At 42.0% G+C, this 24,261-nt stretch overlaps 1 protein-coding gene across 1 annotated transcript in view; it reads right to left on the reverse strand.

Annotated features, from left to right (window-relative positions):
- Positions 1 to 24,261, reverse strand: part of SNTB1 (syntrophin beta 1) — a 242,172-nt gene that overhangs the window by 20,194 nt on the left and 197,717 nt on the right. The window contains exon 4 of the mRNA XM_080909349.1: positions 10,668 to 10,807. Within this exon, the coding sequence (XP_080765475.1) occupies positions 10,668 to 10,807 (140 nt within the window). The remainder of the gene's footprint in view (positions 1 to 10,667; positions 10,808 to 24,261) is intronic.

Below are 24,261 nucleotides of genomic sequence, written 5' to 3' on the forward strand. Positions count from 1 at the left end.
CGAAATTCCCAGAACTCAGAGAGACCACAGATGCTTGTAAGTAGGACAGATGCTTGTAAACTTCTGTGTGGTAACTCACATCAAAAATATGCTGTGAGCAATTCTGGTACCACCACTATGGAAAACAATCAAATTTTCTATTCAATACATATCACATATGTCTGGTCATTAAAACAACACAAAAAGGAAACCTAACCTAATAAGTAAGCTCTGAAATGGGTGAGTCAAGAAGGAACTAGATTAGAGAGAACCCTTTCATATTGGCTGTGGCGCAGCCCATGTCTACCTTCTGTGTGTACCCAAACAAACCACTGCTGAGGGGAAGAAGGTACTTCACAGGTGGCCTTGACCAGACATTCCATTAAATAAGGCTGTTCAGGTCACTGCTCTGAGCAAAGTGGTGAATGAATGACTGTGCACCATCCTTAGCTCATATGCTAATGTCTTCATGGCCCAGTTTGATCACATGTTGAATTAGGACCTCTATGGAACTGATTCAGGTAACTGTGGTCATAAAGAACAGCACCAATCCCACAAGATTAGTGTCGTACTTAATGGAGAAACACTGAAGAGCTGGCACATTCTCCAGATATGTACAAAAAGGGAGGTCACGTGAGGACCGTGAAGGAAGGTATCTGTTCTAAACCATCAAAAGGACCATCATCAGAAGCAATAATCCTGGAACCCTCACCCTGGATTTTCAGCCTCTAGAGTCCTAGGCGAATGAGTTCCTAATGTTTATTTTCCCCAGACTAACTGTAGGTCGAACACTCTGTTTCTCAAACTCTAAATTCAACATCATGAGCACTGATAAGATGCACATTTAACATAAATAATTTTTTTTCTGTGTTAGGGCTCCTTCTCCCAAATACCTACATATAAATGTTACAAATTATGAGCAAAATTCAAAAATGTATTTCACATAACAAACCCCCAACATTTATGTTTTTTGACTGACTAATACATTAATTATATAATCACTTTCATATTGTGGTAGACATTATTAATCCATGCTATTTTTCCCCTTTACACACAAAAGTGAGATCAGAAAGAAGTAACTACCTCATGGTCATGCCAACTTTAAATGAAGCTTTACTATGTGTCTGAACTCAGGTTGGCCAAACCATTTACCTCTATCTCCCAGCAAATATAATTGGTTTCTGAAAGTGTTTTTAAAGAAAAAAATTCATTATTCATCCATTTTTATTTAACATGCAAAATAATGGGCTTCTTTTAAGCCATCACATGTGTGTCCCCAAGAATTGCTCATAATCACACTCTCTGTTCCTCTGCCTCACTCTCTTCCCCTCTCTGACTGTCCACCTCCTCACCTCCAGAGAACAGCTCCAGTTACAGCTGGAGGGAACCCTGCCTTCCGTGGTGCATTTGGAAGCCCTGTATTGATTGGCATGGAGGGACCATCTCCTGACTCAATAGGGCTGACTCAATAGGGTAGGAAAAGGGCTTTGTTTTTATTTCTATGAAAATCTTCACCTAGAGTTTACAGAGAGAAGCTGAACACGATAAATGACCTACAGTGGCTAGTATTCAAGGTAAAAATTTATTAAAAACATATTTCTCTAAAGCAACCGTCCCATGGGCTTTAGAGCAAAAACATCCCACTGAGTGCATTTAACAAATGAGGGCTCCGGAAAACCAGAGAGACAGTTAGCCTGGAAGTAGGCACTGTTCTGGAAGAGAGAGACTAAGATGAAGATTCGTGGCTCTTACATTTCTAGACCACCACTCAGGAGCACATGGTGAGTTGCCTGCTAGCTGAAGGGGATGAGGTACGATTGAATGACTGAGCCACCCAAATATTCCAAATTTTCCAACTGCCAGATGGAGTTCAAAGTAATTCTCATGGCCCAGACTTTATCCTCATGTATAGGCAGGTCTTGTACATATGCAGAATGAATGTTAGTTTGCAGCTCAGTGGTTATCCTGTGTTATTTGGGAGAATGATGGTGAACTGAGGGAGTCTGGCCACAACCATCCATTAAGATTGGTGGTCAACACTGATATTTTTATAATGTGTTCTGTTTTAACCACCTACATATATGTACTTGAAAGGGCCTTTATTTTTCATTCTCACATCAGATAAAGTTTATGGCTTTAGATTTCTTTATATGCTTTGCCCACAAACTATCCTTGGCATGCCTGTTACCTGTAAGCCTGCAATAACATATTTTTGGCATCCTGCTCTGGAAGCATTTTATAACCCATTGTTTGTGAGCCATCATCTCTCCTTCTGGAGACTTTGCTTTTAAGGGTCATCTATCATCTGTCAGTTTCTTCAGCAATGGCCCTGAGCCTGGAGCTACTGATCCTGCTTATGCAGTCAGCAGTAGGATCCCAAAGATGATTGCTATAGAGCATCTTTAGCTGCTGAGGGAGAGCCATGGAGACAAATACTGAAGGACTCATGTACTGGTGCTCCTTAGCTTATGATGGAATTAAATATTGATAAACCCAGCACACCCCCAAAATATCAAGCTCACAATTCACAAAATATTCTTACCCTCCTTAACACCTTAACTTAGCAACATAGGACACCATAAAACACGAGTTGTTTCTATTAAGGTACAACATTTCTGCATTAAGAGACTGAGTGTATATCAGTGCATGTGCTGTAGGAAGCACTGGCAAATAGAGCTTTCTGTAGTTGGGGTGAGATCCTGGATATGTGCTGTCTCACTTTTAGCCACTAGCTGTCAGGGGCCACCTAGGAGAGGTCAAGGCTAGCAGGTAACTTTCCTGGAGGTGGCTCACCATTTTTGCATGGTTTATGATAGGTGAGCTCTGAGAGACAAGGTCCCAACAGACTTCTTAGGATTGCTTCTTGCAGCTATGTCCTTTTCTGTTACTATTACATAGTCTAATGTTTTCTGGGCCTTAGCTCACCCTAATGGGCATATTTCCTGCAGATCAACAGGAAGATACATTTTTATGAATTAATGCTGTTTAGATTAATTGATTTTATAGAATTCCTGTTTTGATTCAAATAATTTTAGGCAGTAAGCTTTAAGAGATGGCTTTAGTTGCTTTGCTTATAAAGATTTAATAAAGTTAGAATCAAGAATAGAATGTGTCCACTCCTCATAAAATAGTAAGTAAAGGCTGCATAATAAGAAATACGATAAGATCTCATAATTATATTAAAAATAGTCTTGAGATAAATTTATGATCAAGGAAAAGCATTCATTCTAGGTCGGATCCAAGGATGAAACCACAAGTGTGCACTGTGATAAAGTGGGGCCATGTGAAACTGTTGCTTTGAACTTATAATGAGCTTATAAAGTGAAACACTGCCTTGAACTTAATATTAACATCTTTCTGTAACTCTCCTTTAGCATAACATTTTATCTATAAGGTAATTCTTTCTTATGTAGAAAACATTTTTTTTTTTTTGTCTAAAAGTTATCAAGAGCTAAAAGCAACAATAAAATTTGTTGTAGCCATTTCTGTACATCCAGAATCTGTGTATCTACATATGTCTATGTGTGTACTTGAATTCTCTTTCTTTCTTTTCTTTTCTCTCTATTTCACAATGAATTAATAAGCCCAAAGTCTCTCACCTGGCCAGCCTGAACAAGAGAAAGAGGAACTCTAATAATTAGTCCTTTACTTAATTTCCTGCTGCTGCCAGTAGGAATTAGTCACCAAATGTATATATGTCTGTCTATAATCTGTACACTTAAGAGTTAAAAGAGTTCAGAGTTTGTCACTGGGCTAGTCCCAGATAATTAGGGTTTCTTAATTTCCTGCTGCTGTCAGCCAGAATTAGTCGCCATATATATATATATATATATATATATATATATATATATATATATATATATATATATATGTTTAAACATCTGTACACTTAAGACTTAAAAGAGTTCAGAGTTTGTCACTGGGCATTCTTGCCAGTCCCAGATAATTAGTGGGGTTTTTTTGTTTTTTTTGTTTTTCTTTTTGTCACTAGTATTAACCCCATAACCCAGCTGTCACTGTCTTTGAGCTCATATGCTGTCAGCATGACACCAATTGCCAGTGCCATTCTCCTTTTTGCTACCTGCCTCGGTTAACCCTCTGATGTCAAATCTAGCTTTTGACAACTAGCTAGACATAACTATTGAGTCATTGAACATATTCAGTAAGATAGAAAATACACTTTTAGTTTCATTCACACTCAATTTGCTGAAGAGTACCTGGCTAGTGGGTACCATATTGGAGAATGAAGAGTTCTCTGCAGGGTCAGATGGAGGCTCCAAAACTATATCCTACACACATTGTGGCTCCTGGCTCATCTCTTCCCTCCTTTCTGGTCCTCTTAGAAGTGTCCATTTAATATTTCCTTCCCATCCAGTCATTGCCCTCTCTTCTACCTCTGGAGAGCCAGGCCTAAGTGTAGCCTGTCTAGGTCTTCCAAGTTCAGCAAGTCACATTATTGCTGTGATTGGTCACATAATGTTAGAGTTAAAAGCAACGATATAGAAAGAACTATCTCTACCAGAACACCAAGACTTTGTGCCCTCACAGAAATGTGGCTTTATTTTTATCTATTTGCTTCTCTTTTCTTCATTGTGGAATTAGAACCATGACTGAATTACGCAAATCCCCCCATCTTCATGATAATATCTACTCTGATCATGTCTGTGATTGTTACCACCTCCTAAGACCCTCAATGGTCCCCAGTGCTCAGACTGATGATAGCAAACGGGCATAGTGAACGGGCTAACCAGAAGTGACCTTCACTGGCTCCAGGGTATGCTTCTCTTTCCTCAACCTTCTGAGCCCTGGGTTCTGAATATAAAAGGGGCACAGTACCACAGCCTTGTGGAACAGATGCAAGAGCTCTGGGAAAGACTTATGCCAAGTGTTGGGCACCTGGCCAGGTCAGCTTCTGATTCTCATCTTGATGTGCAAGGTCATGCCTGGGGTTCTGATACCACTACACTATACTATATAGGAAAAAGGGGCTCTGTGGGTGCATGGATCTTCTTCCTGGGAAGCCTTGCCCACTCTGGTCCCCACCATGATTTTCTGGAGAGATCTCACTCCAGCTTTAGTTTAGACACTATTCTTTAGCCCCTCCTCTAGGCGGTGGTCAGCATTTCATCCTTGTTATATCCAGTACAAATAGTTTCTTGGCTGTTAGTGACCAACAATAAGTTTGTTCTGGGAGTTTGAACTTCAGTTCACCGCCTTAGCCTTTGCCTGAATTACAACTCCTGGTGTGTAGCACAAAAATGGTGAATGTTGAGGAAGGACTGAATGAAAGAATGGATGAAGGAAAGTGCAGTTTCTGTTGGTCATCATTCCCAGGAGCTGTGAAGAGGAACTTGAGAAAGAGTTCGAGTTAGTTTTACCTCCATGGCTCCTGAGAATTACCTGCAAACTATTCTATTTCTCCTCTTCTTCCTGACCATTGCTATGGGAGGCACCAGCTCAGTCTCCCCTCTGAGTAACTGGAACCATGTCTATGTGTTAATTTGCCTTTGGTTTTCACTGCAGGAATTCATTGTTCTGTGAATATGACTGTTGTGGATGGAAATCCCACAGTGACGGTGGCCAGCCTGAGTTACGTGGCATATCTCCGCCTCCGTGTAAGCATGTTAAGATGGTTACTCTGGCCTTTTATTATGCTTTTCTGTGCCTTAAGAAGTAGATTATGGCACAGATTTTAAAGCATGGAAGATCCAATCCATTTTTTTTCATGTTTATACTGATGTAGAAACGGCTCTTCTTCCTTAAAATCTCCCTGAAATTCACTGGGGACACAAAATTTCTTTTTCAAGTCAACTTTGCTGGTGTCCACCGTGAACTAGGGCAGGAGGTCAGAAGAATTTCAACTCTGTTAAGTGTTGTTATTGTTGTCTATTGTTACAGCCCATTCAACTCTGTTCTCTTTCCTGGGACCGAGCTTTGATTATAATTGTTGTTAGGGCCAGGGACTTGTGTGCCTACCTCTAGACAGATGTCTAAAGTGTAGGTGCACGCTGAAAAGTTTGCTGGACCAAGCTCCAAAAGGAGACCTCCTCACATTGTCCAACAGTTCACCCAACAGAAAAGTGAGGGTTCTCATTACGTTTACAGGACCAACTTCTAAGAAAAATCATAATGGGCGAGAGGTAATTAGATTAGGGCAGACCACTATATTACAAACCACACACTGAAAGGGCCGGAAGCAGAGGCCAGGCCTGGAAATTTTCAGCTACTTAAAGACAGCGTTCAAGTTTAATTCAGTTTTCTAAGGATGCAGGGGTTTAGAGACAAGGACACAACTATGATGCCCTTGGACTGTATTTTATGACATGGCTGATGGCAATTATGCTGAGACAAATATGGAGGATAGCTACCTCTCTGAGATACCAGATTTACATCTTTCAATGCACCTCTCGAAGTGAGATTGCCAGAGCAAATAGTAATTTCACTTTAAATGCTGGAGGACTCGCTACACTGTTTTTCACTTTATAATCCCAGCAATGGTGGAAAGGGCTCCCTAGACCAGCATTTTAAAACATTTCATTTTGTGAGGCCTGGGGACAGCAGAAGAGACCCAGTGCCTCAACATGGCCTCACCTAGGGCAGGGCTGCAGCCACCACTATAAGGAACAAACGTCTGATGGAGCGGTAGTATAGATAGAAAAATGGAGTGGCGTAAGCACTGTGGAGAGAGGCAGAACCGGAAATGAGATGTCATTACCCAGAATGGTCAGTACGCTAGAGAACAAGGAGCCCAGGACTGATACAGACACAGACTTGTAGTCTCAGCCCCACAACCTGCCTCCTGGCTTCAGCATCCCTCTGGCTCCGGGCAATGATGGAGGCTGGAGATGAGGAAAGTTTTCATGTTATGAATTGGACTTCCTCAAAGGACCACTGTGGTCTGTGATGTCACAGGAGGCCAAGCTGGTGACTGTGCTCCATGCTGCTGTCCTAAGCCATGATGAAGCCTGAGATCCATGTGCATATATGTGGGCTGTGCCACTAAATGATGCCTTGGTGATGTCCCCAGCTTTGATGCTCGGGAATTGGGGCAAGGCATGTGATGAGAGTGGCATGTGTAGCCATCTGAGGCCATGTTGAAGTTGGTGGTTCTGTGTCGATACTGAAGGCCAGGAATGAGTGGCGGTCCTGATATGGCCAAGGGCTAAATGGATGTAGCCCAGGTTATCACCAACGACTGTGCTGTCTATAGTCCATGTCTGTGATCTGGGCTATGAGCTGAGGCCATGTTGCTGTATGTAGGCTTCGATAAACCGGCCCCTCCCATCACCAGCACCCAGGTGGTTCTACAGAGTTGATGGCTTCTGGCAGGGGTATAGGTGGAGAAAGGCTAACTTTTTCTTGCAGGCTGGCCACTAGGAGTTTGACCATGCTTATATGGACAACACAAAATAAACTTTAAAAAATGATTTTTCCTTTCTTTCTTTTAGGGGGTAGGCTCATGGGGGAATGGGTGTGAACCTTGGGAGGACTGGGAGGTGAACAAGGCCACATGGTGTGAGATTCCCAAATAGTCAATAAAACAATTCGAAAGGTCATTCCTATTTTGTACTTTTAAATACGTCATGCAAAAGATTTGAGGGAATTATACATTTCTGTGGTTTGCATTTCCCCAAGGATTAGGGATGTTGAGCTGTTTTTACACAGACCTATTGTTTATTTCTATGTCTTCTGAGAAATTCATCTTTGAGTCCATAATCCATTTTCTAATCAAGGTGGGGTGTGTATGTGTGTATGTTGTTGCTGTTGTTGTTGTGTGTGTGTTGTTGTTGTTGCTGTTGTTGTGTGTGTGTTGTTGCTGTTGTTGTTGTGTGTCTGTGTTGTTGTTGCTGTTGTGTGTGTGTTGTTGTTGTTGTTGTGTGTGTTGTTGTTGCTGTTGTTGTTGTGTGTCTGTGTTGTTGCTGTTGTTGTGTGTGTGTTGTTGCTGTTGTTGTGTGTGTTGTTGTTGCTGTTGTTGTGTGTGTGTTGTTGTGTGTCTGTGTTGTTGTTGCTGTTGTTGTGTGAATGTGTTGTTGTTGTATGTGTGTGTGTGTTGTTGCTGTTGTGTGTGTGTTGTTGTTGCTGTTGTTGCGTGTGTTGTTGCTGTTGTTAAGATGTAGAACCTCCTTGTATAGTCTGCATTCTGAATCAGTTATGTGACCTTCAAACCTTCCCCACATTCTGTGATGTCCGTTCCCTTTCTCTTGCTTCCTTTGCTGTGCAGAAGTCCTTTAGGTTGCCGTAACATTGTTCATTGCGTTTTTGCGTTTGCTTGTTTGTGCTTTTCTGTGTCATTTCCAAAAAAAAAAAAAATTGTTGCTAAAATCCAATGTCACGATGGTATTCTTCCAGGAGTCCCTTGATTTCAGATGTTATGTTAAAATACATTTTTAGTCTATTTTGAGTTGATTTTTTTCTATGTATTTATAAATAAGAAAGCAGTTTCATTACTGTTTGCAAGTGGACACCCAGTTTCCCCAGCACCATTTACTTCTATGACAACACTTTCCCCGTCTGTCTTCCTGGCACCCTTGTCAAAGCTCAGTTGACTGTAAATGGGCGAATCTATTTCTGAACTTCTGTGTCTTCCATGACTAAGCATGGTACTGTGTCAGTATCATTTTCTTTCGGACTACACTGGCTTAATTGTGTGCTTGAAGTCAGTGAATGTGAGGTCTCCAAATTCTCCTTTATAAGGAAAATGTAATATGGCATGGTTTCTGTGTGTGTGTGTGTGTGTGTGTGTGTGTGTGAAACCTATTCTGCTTTACAAAAAGGAAAGTTGGTTTGGTGGGGCAGTCACTGGATGGTCTTTCCTCCAGATTCTGCTCTACTCTTTGTCCCTGAATTTCCTTTGACAGGAGGAACTCTGGATTAATATTTTTGAGGTGGCCCCATCCCTCAACTGGGGGCCATGCCGCTCCACTGAATATTGTCTCTACAGGTTTCATCTCTCTTTTGTTGAGCTAAAGTCCTCCCTGTTAGGTCCTGAGAACCTCTTGGGTTCCAGGCATCTAGGACTTTCTAGTGGCTATCCCAAATCCCCTTCTCCCACTGCTACACACCTACTTTCAAATTCCTGACCCTCTATATTTCTCCCCCATCTCCTTCCATATCTGAACTGACCCCCATTTCCCATCCCCTTCCTCTATCCCTCCAAGATCCCCCTCTCCCTCTGCTTCCCAGAGATTGTTCTCTTCCCCCTACTGAGTAGTACTGTAGCGTCCACACTTCGGTGTGATCTTTCTTTTTTCTTGAGTTCCATATGGTTTGTGAGTTGTATTGTGGGTATTCTGAGCTTCTTTTTGGCTAATATCCACTTGTTACTGAGTACATAACATGTGTATTCTAGAAGTGTTTACTGACAGGAGCCCAGTATAGTCAGCCCTTGAGAGTCTCTGCCAGAGGTAGACCAATACAGGTGCGGATATACACAGCCAAACATTGGACTGAGTACAGCAACCCCAACGAGGAAGTTAGGGCAAGGACTGTAGGAGCCGAAGGAGTTTATAGCCTCATAGAAAGAACAACAATATCAACTAACCAGAACCCCCGTCCAAAGTTCTCAGGGACTAAAGCACCAACCACAAACCAATCCTGGCTCCAGCTGGATATGTAGCAGAAGATGGCCTTATCAGGCATCATTGGGAGGGGAGCCCCTTAGTCCTGTGGAAGCTTCATGACCCAGGACAGGGGAACACTAGGCCGCTGAGACAGGAATGGGTAGGCAAGTAGAGGAGTAACCTCATAGAGGGAGGAGGAGGGAGGAGGGAGGAGGGGCTTGTGGAGGGGAAACTGGGAATGGGGGAATAATATTTGAAATATAAATATATAAAGTAACCAATAAAAAATTAAAAAAATAGAAAGTTCAGCTAAGCAAAGTGAGTCAGAAACAGGACAAATGCTGTGTGGGTCAACTTAGATGAAAATTAGTTTAAATTGTCAAGAATAGAGTTTCTTTGTTACCAGGAGCTGAGCGGAGGAAAAAACTAGTAGGTGCTGGCCAAAAGATACAATGTTTCCATCATGCAAAATAAAGAGAAATTTCCTGAAGGTGGTGAAGACACAATGTGGCACTGACTGTGGTGATGGTTTAGTAGACAAGAACATTCCTCTGTACCCAATTATATGCTTCGTAGGTTTTTCGTGTGTCAGTCACACGCCAGTGAGGTGGTCTAAGGGGAGCGGCAATTCACACGCGTAGCTAGTACACAGTGTACATTCCAGGAAGCGGACAGAACTCGGGCTTCCCACTTCCACAGGAACCTCACACAGACCAGGAAGAGCTCACTTTAGGGGAAACTCTCACAAACAAAAACGTCATTTACACACACACACAAAAACCTTTGCTGTGCTGTCAAGTAAAGGTTGAAGAAGGATGATTGCATTTGGATACCAAGACTGGAAGAGCGTGGAGCTAGCTCATTTCCGAGAGGGAAATTTCCAGTCTGGGACATCACAGAAATGTCCTGGGTCCATGGTAGCAGTAGAACATTTGGTTGCTTTTCTCCGTGTAGCCTTGTGTTTAACCACAGATAGTAACATCCCTGGCTAAATGTGTGCACCTATATTCCCGAGTTCTCAGCCTCTGCCATACCATTAGACAGCACTAGAGTGCGTTAACATAATCACAATTGATTAAAATAGCAGCAAACTTTCAATGCAGCACCCAGACCCACGGCCAAAGCTACCTTGTAGCAAGAAGTGGATACGAATGCACTGGGCTGCACCAGGCCTCTCTCCTCCGTGGCATGCTCTCATAGATTAACAGATCTTTCTCAGTCAGAACAACCAGGGCTGGTTTCCACTGTTTCTCACTCTCTCCGGGCACCTGCAACAGAAAGTAGAGAACCGTGACACGGCTGGAGGGCAGGGTGAGCAGAAAGGGGACATCAGCATCCCTTCACCCAGAGGGTCAAACAAAACGAGCGTCCTTCGGTTCAGGCTTCAGTAGTTGAAATGGAAAGAAAGAACTCCAGCATGATCCTAGCCATTCCTGATCACTGAAAATATCCGATGTTTCAAGGGCCCTGGATGCGCTGTCTGTGGCTGAGAGACAGCCTAACCACTGCATGGCTCACCTGTCAGTCAGTGCTGAATCCGTACTTCACAGTGGGAGGCAGCCCTCTCACTGTGCGTTCCAGTGGAGCACATTTATTATGGGAAATCTGAACAAATTTCCACAGGCACTGAAAAATATCCCGTGGAGCCTTGCGGCTCCTCATTTGGTGTGAGACATGCAGTCTCTTAAGTCTTGCACTGGAATTTCTCTGGGGATTTGGGCATTGCTTTAAAATTTCTCTTCTTCATTGACTGCTCTGTCTTATTCAATGCAGAGTGAGTGCTTAACTCAAGCGTCAGGATGACCCTTGATGAAGAACAGGACAGAGAGCATCAATCACATAATGGAACCAGATGTGGTTCTGCATCTCTTCTCATGCTGAGCCCCGGAGAGATCACTCTGAGCCATTCTTTTTGGCCCAGTGTTGAGTCTCCTGAACTCCTCAAATGCTCTTCTGACCATGAAAGTGTTCTTTCAAACATGGGGACCTGGATTAAGCTTCTTGGGAATGCAGAATCTCAGGCCCATCCAGATAAGTATTTGTTGGGATGTACAGGTGATGTGTACACTCCTTAAGAATTAAGAAGCACTGATCCAAGTTAGGTCCAAGATTCTCTTTGACAGAGTTAGCTCCTCAGTTCGGACATCTTTCGTACAAGCCGTCACTCGAGGTCTACTAAGAATACAAGTAAACCTAACCATACGCCATATTCATATTATAGCTCATGTCTCCTCTTCTGCATTTTAAAAGGATGTATGTATGTATTGTGAATTTATCTTTCCCGTGTGCTCTTTAGCATGCATGTGGAGGTTGGAGGGCAGTCAATTCTCTCCTACCATGTGGATTCTGGAGATCAAATGTATGTTGTCTGACATACAAGCACCTTAACCTGCTAAACCACCTTGTCTGCCCATTTCTTTCATTCTAATAATGATAATACAAATGCTGCATTATGTAAATATAATCATTACACATATTAAAATAAAATTTTACATATTGATTGAAATACATTTTCATTTCTACAACTGCTGTTTTTTTCTCTTGAGACAGAATCTCACCTAGGCTGGCTCCTCCTGGCCCAGCCTCTTAGGCTTATACTATCTGCACAGAGGGGGGAGGCACTAGCATGTGGCCTCTTTCTCCACTAGCACCATGGCCAGCGCAGTAGTACCAAGAGACAATGTGTGGCTTGGTGCTCTGGTTGACTTTTCTGAGTTCTCTGTGTGACCTGAGGACAGTTGTGGTGTTCATGAGTTGTCCCTCTTCTATTGCTTCCCTGCCATTGCTGAGAAACACATGTACCCCCACAGGTGAGCAATGTGGACGGCGCAGCTGGGAAGCCTGGGTACCAATCCCGCTCCACAGTTTGCTAGCTGGACATCATCTACTCCCGTTATGTTTTAGTTCCTGCCTGTGTAACATGGCAACTCAACCCCCGAGCAGAGGACAGTGGGAAGATGCGTGAGTTAACATCTGTAGAAGGCATAGCGTGGCACAGAGCTTGCAAGCACCAGGGAGGTACCAGCTGAGCAGCTCCTGTCGCCTGACACTACTCAGGTAAGTGGGGCAGTGAGTATGATGTGCTTAGAAGCTGGCAGTCCATAGAGACATTGTGGTGTATCAGCTAGTTTTTGAAAACAACGCTGCAAATGTGTGCTTTGGACATGGGATGAATAAAACGAAGACAGTGTGTTTCCTCGGGGAGAAATGATAAGACAAATCAATGATACCTTTTACACCACTTATGTAATGTTTCCCCTCTACTTTTCGCAAGCTCCCTGCTCCGGAAGACCTCTTCTTTAGCATTTGATACACTACCACCTCCCAGCAAGTCCAACTAGAGATTTGCTTCCTAAAGAGCATCCTCACCTTAATGCTAATAAAGCTAGCTGTGCCGGCTTGTGAATGTCCCTCCCCCTTAACACTGTGTGCATGCTGTAATCCTTTAGCTTCTGAATTTGTATCACTTTCCTATAGCAGGGCAAGAACATCCACAAGACATGAAACCAGGCTGAGCGGGAGAAGCAGGCTTTACACGGTGAACAAGCTACGTTTCTCAGGGCAATTGAGCTGTGGTTTGGAGAAATAGATCGAAGTAAAAGTTTTCCAGCTTCTACATCAAATTTAGTAAATTACCTTTCCAGGTCATTAGCTAGGGCTGGAGAAGCTACAACCTCCCCCCCCCCCAGTGTGGCTATTTCACTCACCTAGTCAGCTCTGATCCAGTACTATTGACTGAAACCAGTCGTCTAAGTATGAACTTGAAAAGTCATGATTCCTCAGTAACAACTTGAAGTTTTCAGAATGAACCCGAGCAGTCAATATTAATGGTGGTGTGCTGATCTCTTTAGCCCCTCCCTCCCGGGATTGGTAATACAGCACTGTGTCCACTGGTGTGCACACTTGATGGTTTATTCAGGTTACCTATGTGGGTATCTTAAAAATATACTGTGAGAAAACTCTGAAGGGCCATCCTCTGCCACCATCATGTCAGATCTGTTGTTCCCATACTGTTTAAATTCCTCAGAGCAGTAGGCTGCCCACGAGAACAACCGACTTTTCAAAGAAAGACAGAAAGCCATGGTGAAGAGCAGAATTCTGGGTGCCAGAGAGACAGCATAGTGGATAGGGTGGCTAAAGCATCTGCTATGCAAACATCTGGATTTGAGCTCTAGTTCCCCAGGGACCACACAGCAGTAGGGTAGGCACAGATGCCACCAATAATCACAGCATCCAGAGGGCATGGCCAAGGAATCTCCGGGGCAAGCTGGTTAGCTGGCTCAGCCAGGCATGCTTCAAGTTCACCAAGACACTCTGCCTGTTAGACTAGAAGAAATGTCCTTGGCTCATGTGTGTACACCCCTAATGTATACGTCTCTCTCATAGGTATGACACACCATACCCATCCATGAAAGAAAAAAAGAGCAAGATTTTGAAAAACCAAAAACCAAATAATAATAATAATAATAATAATAATAATAATAATAATAATAATAATAATAATAATAATAATAATACATGAGCCCCACACTGAAGACCTGGAAGCTTTTTTTTTTCTGTTGTTGGTTAGAATTAAGTATTTGTGCTATTGTTCTGGTGACAGCTCCTACTAGAAGTCTATTGTCTCTGGCACCCAAATGTAGGCCGATGTCAATGCAACAGTCCTGGGGTACGTCTGTCTGCCTTTGGTTAAAACACAATGTCATGTCTGCAGTGGCTGTGGCATTGTCCACCTTCACCCCGCATCCTGCTGTGGATGCTGAACTTGTCAGTTTCTGAAGCACCCAGTGCCTTTATAATAAAGAAAGAGAAGCACAGGCAAGAGGAAGGCTTCTGCAGGAATTCGGAAGCGGTACCCTGGTGAGCAGAACCACTTTCATGCCCACAGAGCATCTGAGGACAGGTCTGCAAACCCGCACAAAGGATTTGAGGGGTGGTGAGAACTGACTGGAAATGGAACACGGAAAATGCATGTGGAGAGAATCATGGGGAAAGAAAGTGCTTGGGACTGCATTCCCAATGAGTCACCAAAAATCACGTTTAGGCGTTACAAACTTTGTGAACTTCAGTCCCCCATTTAGATTAAACTATAAAGTAGAGCTTTGTTAAAACCACAGGCAGTTGGTATGGGACTGTGTGCTGGTGGGGTGCTGACGCTTCATTAACTTTAAGTCTTTACCTGTTATCCCTGAGAGTGGTAACATCGATCCTGAAATAGCATTTGAAAGGCGCTGACCTTGTCACCTACGAAACGTACAGAAGATGCTTCCAAAATGACACTTTTATCAACACCTTTTGAAGTTATTTCCTTAGAAGGCTGGTTACTGTTAATACAAAGTCAGTCTTCACAATTAAAGAAGTCACTAATGCCCCTGGAGAAAGTCATAGAGTGCCTTGCATAGCAACCAAGCAAATCTTAGTATTAGCTAAAGTGGCTATCCCATTACGTACGGATAGCTACGGCAGAGTCAAGATATGTATGGGCTAGACTAGAACACGGACTGCTTGCCTCTCCTGACATGATGGCTTCACTGGCCAAGGACAGCATGGGTTTGAATAAGTGTTAATGGCCTTCAAAGTTCAGTCATTTAAAAACTCTCTTTCATCTGAAACGCGGACCGCCAGCTCCTAAGGTTGAGAGACTGGTGAGTGGGAGATCTGGGTGGCCGGGGAGCAGAGAGATCTCTGCGGAGTGTGCACGCGAGGCGCACCCTCCAACCTGCCTGATCCGGGGACCAGGAACAGAACTTTGGAACCTCTGTTCCCACCCGGCGACTCTGAGGCATAGAACAGGGCTGGGCCTATCTGCCACCTGGACCAGTGGAGATCCAGAGACACAGACCAGATACAAGGGAAAGGTGAGAACATATCACTGACAACAAAATGGCAAGAGGAAAGCAAAAGAGTATATCCCAAGGAAACCAAGACAACCTGGCAACACCAGAACCCAGCTTTCCCATAACAGCAAACATCGGAATGCCAAACACTCCAGAAAAAGAAGACACAGACCTGAAATCATACCTCAAGATGCTGATAGAGATACTTAAACAAGAACAGGAGGAAAAGCAAAAAGATTCAGAAGATTTTAAAGAGGAAACAAGAAAAACACTCAAAGAACTCAAAGAACTAGTGGAAAACACAACCAAAGAGACAAAGGAATGGAAGAGGGAATTTAAAACGGAAATTGACACAATAAAGAAAACACTAAAAGAGATAACCCTAGAGGTAGAACACCTAAAAAAGAAATCAGGAGTCACAGAAGCAAGCATTTCCAATAGATTACAAGAGATGGAAGAGAGAATCTCGGGGGCAGAAGACAACATTGTAAACATAGACAAAACAGCCAGAGAAGATGCAAAAAATAAAAAGCTCCTAACCCAAAATGTCCAGGAAATCCAGTACACAATGAGAACACCGAACCTAAGGATAATAGGAATAGAAGAGAAAGAAGAGTATCAACTAACAGGCACAGTAAATATCTTCAACAAAATTGTAGAAGAAAACTTCCCTACCCTCAAGAATGAGATGACCACGAGCATAAAAGAAGCCTTCAGAACTCCAAATAGGTAGGACCAGAAAAGAAATACCTCCCGACACAGAATAGTCAAAACACCAAGTGCCTAAAGCAAAGAAAGAATACTAAAAGCAGTAAGGGAAAAAGGTCAGGTAACATATAAAGGCAGGCCAACCAGAATCACACCCGATTTCTCAACAGAGACTATGAAAGCTAGAAGAGCCTGGGCAGACATCATGCAGACCCTAAGAGAGCACAAGTGCCAGCCCAAGCTGCTATACCCAGCAAAACGATCAATCACCATAGATAAAGAGATGAAGATATTTCAAGACAAATCAAAATTTACACAATATCTGACCACAAACCCAGAACTATAACGAATTATAGGTGGAAAACACAATACAATGAGGGAAAATACAGCCTAGTAAAAAGAAGAAAACTCCTAAACAAGAAAACTAAAAGAGGAAAAAGACACAGACACAACTCAACCCACAAAAACAATAATGGCAGGAAACATAAACAACTATTCCTTGATATCTATTAACATAAATGAACTCAACTCCCCAACAAAGAAACATAGGCTATCAGACTGGATTCATAAACAAAATCCAGCCTTTTGCTGCATACAGGAAACTCATCTCAGAGACAAAGACAGACACTATCTCAGAGTAAAAGGGTGGGAAAAAAACTTCCAAGCAAACAGCCCCAAGAAGCAAGCTGGAGTGGCTATTCTAATATGGAATAAAGTAAATTTCCAACCAAAAGTTATCAAAAAAGATAAGGAAGGAGACTTTTTACTCGTTACCGGGGAAATCTGTCAGGAGGAACTCTCAATTCTTAAAATATATTCTCCAAATAAAAAAGCACCCACATTCATAAAAGAAACCCTACTAAAGCTCAAAAAATACATTTCACCCCACACAATAATAGTGGGAGACTTTAATAGCCCACTCTCACCAATGGACAGATCATGGAAACAGAAACTGAACAAGGACACTGCAAAACTAGCAGAGACTTTGAACCAACTAGAATTGATAGATATATACAGAACACATCATCCTAAAGTAAAAGAATACACCTTCTTCTCAGCACCCCATGGCACCTTCTTGAAAATTGACCACATAATTGGACACAGAACGAACCTTAATCGATATAAGAAGTTTGAAATAGTCTCATGCATCCTCTCAGATCACCATGGTCTACGGCTGGTCTTTAACAATAACAAAGACAACAAAAAGCCCACATACACATGGAAACTAAACAATGCTCTGTTAAATGATAGCAGTGTCAAAGAAGAAATAAAGAAAGAAATTAAGGACTTTCTATAATTCAACAAAAACTAAAACACAACATACCCAAACCTATGGGATGCAATGAAAGCAGTACTGAGAGGAAAACTCATAGCCCTAAGTGCTTCCAAAAAGAAACTGGAGAAAGCTTACATCAGCAACCTGACAGCACAGCTAAAAGCCCTAGAACAAAAGGAAGCAGATATACCCAAGAAGAGTAGACAGGAAGAAATAATCAAAATTAGGGCAGAAATAGACCAAATGGAAACAAAAAGAACCATTGAAAAAAATCAACAAAACCAAGAGTTGGTTCTTTGAGAAAATCAACAAGATTGATAAACCCCTAGCCAGACTAACTAGAGGGCAAAGAGAGAGTGTACAAATTAACAAAATCAGAAAGGAAAGTGGAGACATAACAACTGAAACTGAGAAAATTCAAGAAATCATCAGATCCTACTACAAAAACTTATACTCCACAAAATTGGAAAATCTGGAGGAAATAGATGAATTCCTAGGCAGATACAAGATACCAAAGGTAAACCAGGACCAAGTAAACCATCTAAATAACCCTATAACACCTAAAGAAATAGAAGAAGTCATCAAAAGCCTCCCAACCAAAAAGAGCCCAGGTCCAGACGGGTTCAGTTCAGAATTTTATTGGACATTTATTGCGGATATAACACCAATACTCTCCAAACTATTCCAAAAGATAGAATCAGATGGAATACTACCCAGGTTATTTTTTGAGGCTACAATAGCCCTAGTACCTAAACTACACAAAGACCCTACAAGGAAAGAGAACTTCAGACCAATCTCACTTATGAACATTGACACAAAAATACTCAACAAAATCCTTGCAAACCTAATCCAAGAACACATCAAAACGATCATGACCAAGTAGGCTTCATCCCTGGGATGCAGGGATGGTTTAATATTAAAAAACCCATCATTGCAATCCACCATATAAACAAACTCAAAGAACAAAATTACAGGGTCATCTCACTAGATGCTGAGAAAGCATTTGACAAAATTCAACACCCCTTCATGTTAAAAGTCCTGGAAAGAACAGGAATCCAAGGTCCATACTTAAACATAATAAAAGCAATATACAGCAAACCAACAGCCAACATCAAACTTAACAGTGGGAAACTTGAAGCAATCCCACTAAATTCAGGGACTCGACACGGCTGCCCACTCTCCCCCTACCTATTCAACATAGTACTGGAAGTCCTGGCTGGAGCAATTAGACAGCAAAAGGAGATCAAGGAGATACAAATCGGAAAGAAAGAGATAAAGACATCACTCTTTGCGGATGACATGATAGTGTACTTAAGTGACCCCAAAAACTCCACCAGAGAACTCCTACAGCTGATAAACAAGTTCAGCAAAGTGGCTGGATACAAAATCAACTCAAACAAATCAGTAGTCTTCCTATACTCAAAGGACCAACATGTGGAGAAAAAAATTAGGGAAAAGGTACCCTTCACAATTTTCACAAAAACTATGAAATACCTTGGTGTGACTCTAACTAAGCAAGTGAAGGACCTGTATGACAAGAACTTCAAACCTCTAAAGAAGGAAATTGAGGAGGATCTTAGAAAATGGAAAGATCTCCCATGCTCATGGATTGGAAAGATCAACATTTTAAAAATGGCCATCCCACCAAAAGCAATCTACAGATTCAATGCAATCCCCATCAAAATTCCAACACAGTTCTTCATGGAATTGGAAAGATCAATGTGCAATTTCATATGGAACAACAAAAGAACTATAATATCAAAATCCATCCTCAACAACAAGAAAACATCTGGGGGAATCACTATCTCTGACCTCAAGCTATATTACAAGGCAATTGTGCTGAAAACTTCATGGTACTGGTACAGAAATAGGCATGTGGGTCAATGGAATAGAATAGAAGATCCAGAAATGAGTCCTCACATATATGGTCACCTGATTTTTGACAAAGGAGCCTTAAATATTCAATGGAAAAAGGACAGCCTATTCAACAAATGGTGCTGGTCCAACTGGCACTCAACATGCAAAAGAATGAAAATAGACCCTTTCTTTTCTCCTTGTACAAAGCTCAAGTGTAAGTGGATCAAAGATCTCCACATTAAACCAGGTACAGTGAAACTATTAGATGAGAAAGTAGGGAAAACTTTAGAACATGTAGGCACAGAAGAAAATTTTCTGAACAAAACACCAATGGCTCAAGCTCTAAGGTCAAAGATTAACAAATGGGACTTAATTTGAGATTTAACTTTGAGATTGCAAAGTTTCTGTAAGGCTAAGGACATTGTCAAGAAAACAAAATGGCAGCCAACAGAATGGGAAAAGATTTTTACCAACTCCACATCAGATAGAGGCCTAATATCTAAGGTATACAAAGAACTCAAAAAGCTAGACACCAGAGAATCAAATAACCCTATTAAAAATGGTGTACAGAGCTAAACAAAACGTTCTCAGTTGAGGAATATCGAATGGCTGAGAAATATCTGAGGAAATGCTCGACATCCTTAGCCATCAGGGAAATGCAAATCAAAACAACCCTGAGATTCCACCTCACACCAGTCAGATTGGCCAAGATCCAAATCTCAGATGACAGCAGATGCTGGCGAGGCTGCGGAGAAAGAGGAACACTTCTCCACTGTTGGTGGGGTTGCAAGCTAATACAACCACTCTGGAAATCTGTCTGGCGATACCTCAGAAAATTGGATATAGTACTACCTGAAGACCCAGCTATTCCACTTCTGGGCATATACCCCAGAGACACCTTAGTACACAACAAAGATATATGCACCACAATGTTCATAGCAGCTCTATTTATAATAGCCAGAAGCTGGAAAGAACCCAGATGTCCTTCAGAAGATGAATGGATACAAAAATTGTGGTACATTTACACAATGGAATACTACTCAGCCACCAGAAACAATGACTTGACCAAATTCTTAAGAAAATGGCTGCATCTAGAGAATATCATTCTGAGTGAGATAACCCAGTCACAAAAGAACAGACATAATATGCAGTCAGTGACAGTGGGATGCTAACCCCAGAGGCTTGCACTCCCCCAGAAACAACTCACAGACTGTATGACGTTCAAGAAATAAAGAAAACAAAACAAAACAAAACAAAAAAATCTTTATACAACAAGAAAACTTTGACTATTTCTATGTTACATTTTGTTTTACATGTACTTTATGCTCATTGTAACTATTAAGTTTTCAATGCATACTATCAAACCTTTAAAAAAATCAAGTACTGAGTAAAAAATATATTCATACAGTTTTATGTAAAAATTATTTTAAAATCTGAAAAAAAGTACTGACAAAAATGTAGTGTATAATTTTATGCAATAAATGCTTAAAATCTGTACATTTATCTTTGTTTTTTAAAAGAAAGTTGTTTAAAAAAAAAAACTCTCTGTCTCCCCTCCCTCCCTCTTTTTTTTTATTTCCCTTTCCTCCTCCCTCTCTATTTCCTTCCTTCCTTCGTGTATGAGTGTGTGTGTGTGTGTGTGTGTGTGTGTGTGAGTGTGTGTATATGTGTCTGTACACCTGTGGAGCTCTGGAGATCATACAATACTCAAGGAGATCAGTTCTCTCCTGACACAATGTAGGATGCAGGAGTTGAACTCACATCTTTCATCTTGGCAGCAAGGACCGTTAGCCACCGCATCCTTTTACTAGCCCCCAAATCATGTCTCTTTTTTCCCATTTAATTTAAACGTTTCTGCCATAAAGTCACAAAGATTCTTGCTTTGTGATTCGTCTTTGTTCTAGGTCTCTTTTAAAGTCCCTCATCTGACTCAGTTATTCCAATGCTTTTTCCCCACTTTCTTTTTAAGCAGTGGTCATAGAACATGCTCATGGTCTTTGGCATTAAAGATAAAAAGACTTGCTTCAAAATCTTGCCCTGCCATTTCCCCAGCCGAGGGATATGAACGGAGTCCTCAACTCCCAGGTAACCTGTCCTCAGATGTATCACATGCTGGAATGGCCTCCCTACATGCACACTTCATGAAAACGGATTGAGAGATGTACAGTGAGTGCTTAGTGTGTTGGGTTGTCCCTGTGCCATGCTTTGCATGGCTGGGGACTGACCTAACTAGGGTGGTGAGACAAAGACATGGGAATCCAGAGAAGCTGTGATCGGGTGCACTACAATCTCTGCCCGGGAAGCCACAGTGCCCAGGAAGCTCAGAGTGTTTATTATATACAGCTGGTCAGGGAGGTGGGGTCACTACACATATAAACAAGGGGTTAGGGTTAGTATACACAGCTCAGCAAGGAGGCAGGCTCAACTCATCTCAGTAGGCACCATCTCTTTAGGGGAGCACACTTTGGGCTTTAAACATCCGAGAAAGGAAAGCTGTGGTGGGTATTTCCTATGTATACTATCAATAATCACTGTTGGATTATTTTTTCCAAAGGTTTTCCTCTCTTCTGAGTGTCAGCCGGGGAAGGTCTGAGGCATTGGAGTCCTTGACATGGCCTTGCCCAAGTCAGACAATATACACTTCCCGAAGACTTTTTATTTCTTCCCTCCCATATCTTTCCTTGCTGTACTTTGTCTCCTACTGGGCAGTTCGGAAACAAAGCTCCAAATGTAGGGACAGTGATTGATAGCAAGGGAGAAAGTTCTGGAAAAGCTGACGACAATTTTTAAATTGGAGATGCTGGCTATCTTGGGTAACTCTTGATTTGTCTGCTTCCCCTCAGTGGGCAACTCTTTGGAACAAAGGAGGAGATACCAGCGTAGTAACCGTCAGCAATTATCAGATTCAGAGTGCTTCACAGACACTAAGTAATTAACCCCTGTACCATCGTCAGGGACATTGTAACAGACGGAACCCAGGCAAAGTGCTCAGACATGGACAGTCAAAGGCAACGGAAAACGGGAGTCAGGAAGGACAACTTAGATTTGAAAGGAAGACAGGGAGATGGGGAGGTGACTTAGAACTCTTGCTATGCAGACCCGAGGGCCCGAGTTCAGATTCCCCACACTGTAGCACAGACATGCAATGGTTTCCATCTGTAATCCTCGTACAAGGGCGGCAGAAATGGGTTTCCTGTGGCCCACTGGCATCTAGTACGGCACATTAGTGAGCTTTAGGATCGGTGAAAGATGTCTAAAAAATATTCAGGTTGAGGGTGCTAAAAATACCTAACATTGATCTCCGACCTCCACATGTACATGCACGACATACACACATAGACACATAGACACAGACAGATATGCACACCACACACATAGACACATACACACAGACAGATATGCACCACACACACACACACACACACACACACACACACACACACACATACACACACACACACACATACACACACACACACACACACACACACACATCTATGTAGCACACTAGGCAGAGCAGACAAGTATAGCAACCAGAAAAAGAAGGCCATATTGTGGGTGAGGATGTGGTGCCACTGAAATTCTCATATATTTGGCCGGAATGCACAGTGTTGGGATTTCTTTGAAGGTTTACTATGCACACATCCTTATGGCTCAGGTACTTCTTGCACTTGTATGAAGCCAAGAACACTTAAAATATATTAATCAACTCTCACTGTAACTAGACCATAGATTCAGAATCATCCAGGAGACACACCCTTGGGCACGTCTACAATAGCATTTTCAGAGAAGTTTAGCTGAGAAGGCAGGACCCATTTGTAATGGAGACACCACCATCCCGTAGGCTACCATCCAACACTGAATAGGAAAGAGACATCTCTCCCTGCTTCCTGCCTATAGACAGCTCCAGCAGCTGCTTCCAGTTCCTTTGTCATGCCTTCTCTACCAGAACAGGTTGTGAGCCAACATGTACCCCCTTCCTTAGGTTGCTTTCGCCAGGTCTTTCATTCCAACAATAAGAGAAGTAACTAACATGCCATAGAAATATGTAGAGACAACCTTAATACCAGTATTTTAAATATCTGTATTCCCCAGAACCAAATGTCTATCAATAGGTGAATATATAACCAAATGTTATATATCTCTATAATGGGAAAAGAGGGCAAACAAAAATCAAAGCATGAACTATTCATGTATTGTATAACATAGATAAATTCAAATAATTTTGCAACATAAAATAAGCCACATCTAAACTATATATGGTGTATCATTCAATTTACAGAGAGTCCAGAAAATATAAACTAATCAATTGCATAGCCATCTCTTGAGGAAAGAAAAAAGTAGACATTGTTGTTTGAAAAAAGCAGCTTCCAAAGTAGTAATGCATTGCAATAAACTTTGTATTTTCCTAAGATATGTACACAAATGAAGAATTATCCATCGAAAATGGAATTTTAGGTAGTTTTGCTTCATACAATAAACCATGAACAAGCATTGCAAATTTAATTTGTCAGATATTGTAATAAATTATTTTAGAGAAACGAGGCTTCTCCCAAGATTGCTGAGAGAAGGGTGCTGAGAGTTTACTGTTTAAAGAAGGTCACAAAATCATTGGCTCCCTGGGAGTCATGGCACCCAGTCACCAGACTTTCTAATGAAGATGAGATAGGGAATCCGTCATAATCAAGAGGCTGAAACCCAAAACCTTCCAGAGTTCTTCATTCCCTCTGCACATTCGCAAGCAGAGTTGATTTCTTAGGAACTGTTGTATTTACCTCGAGTGTGAAGGTCAGATGCTAACACTCTCTAACAGGGACCTTTGGTGACTCTATTAGAGGGAACGCTGTGTTCAGTGAGACTTCATAATGGAGCCAACCTCAGGGCAGAACACAGATCCACTGAGCTAGGCATGCGGCTGGGTTTTAAATCTCCTTTCACAGAGTCACATCAGAGAGCGATGAACTGGGGTTGGGGACTCAGAGTCTGTTCTCTTTCACCGAGCCACTCACTACACAGGGACGTGTCAATCCTAAGAGCCCGGCCT

The sequence above is a fragment of the Micromys minutus genome, assembly GCF_963924665.1.
Source record: "Micromys minutus genome assembly, chromosome: 33".
NCBI lineage: Eukaryota > Metazoa > Chordata > Mammalia > Rodentia > Muridae > Micromys > Micromys minutus.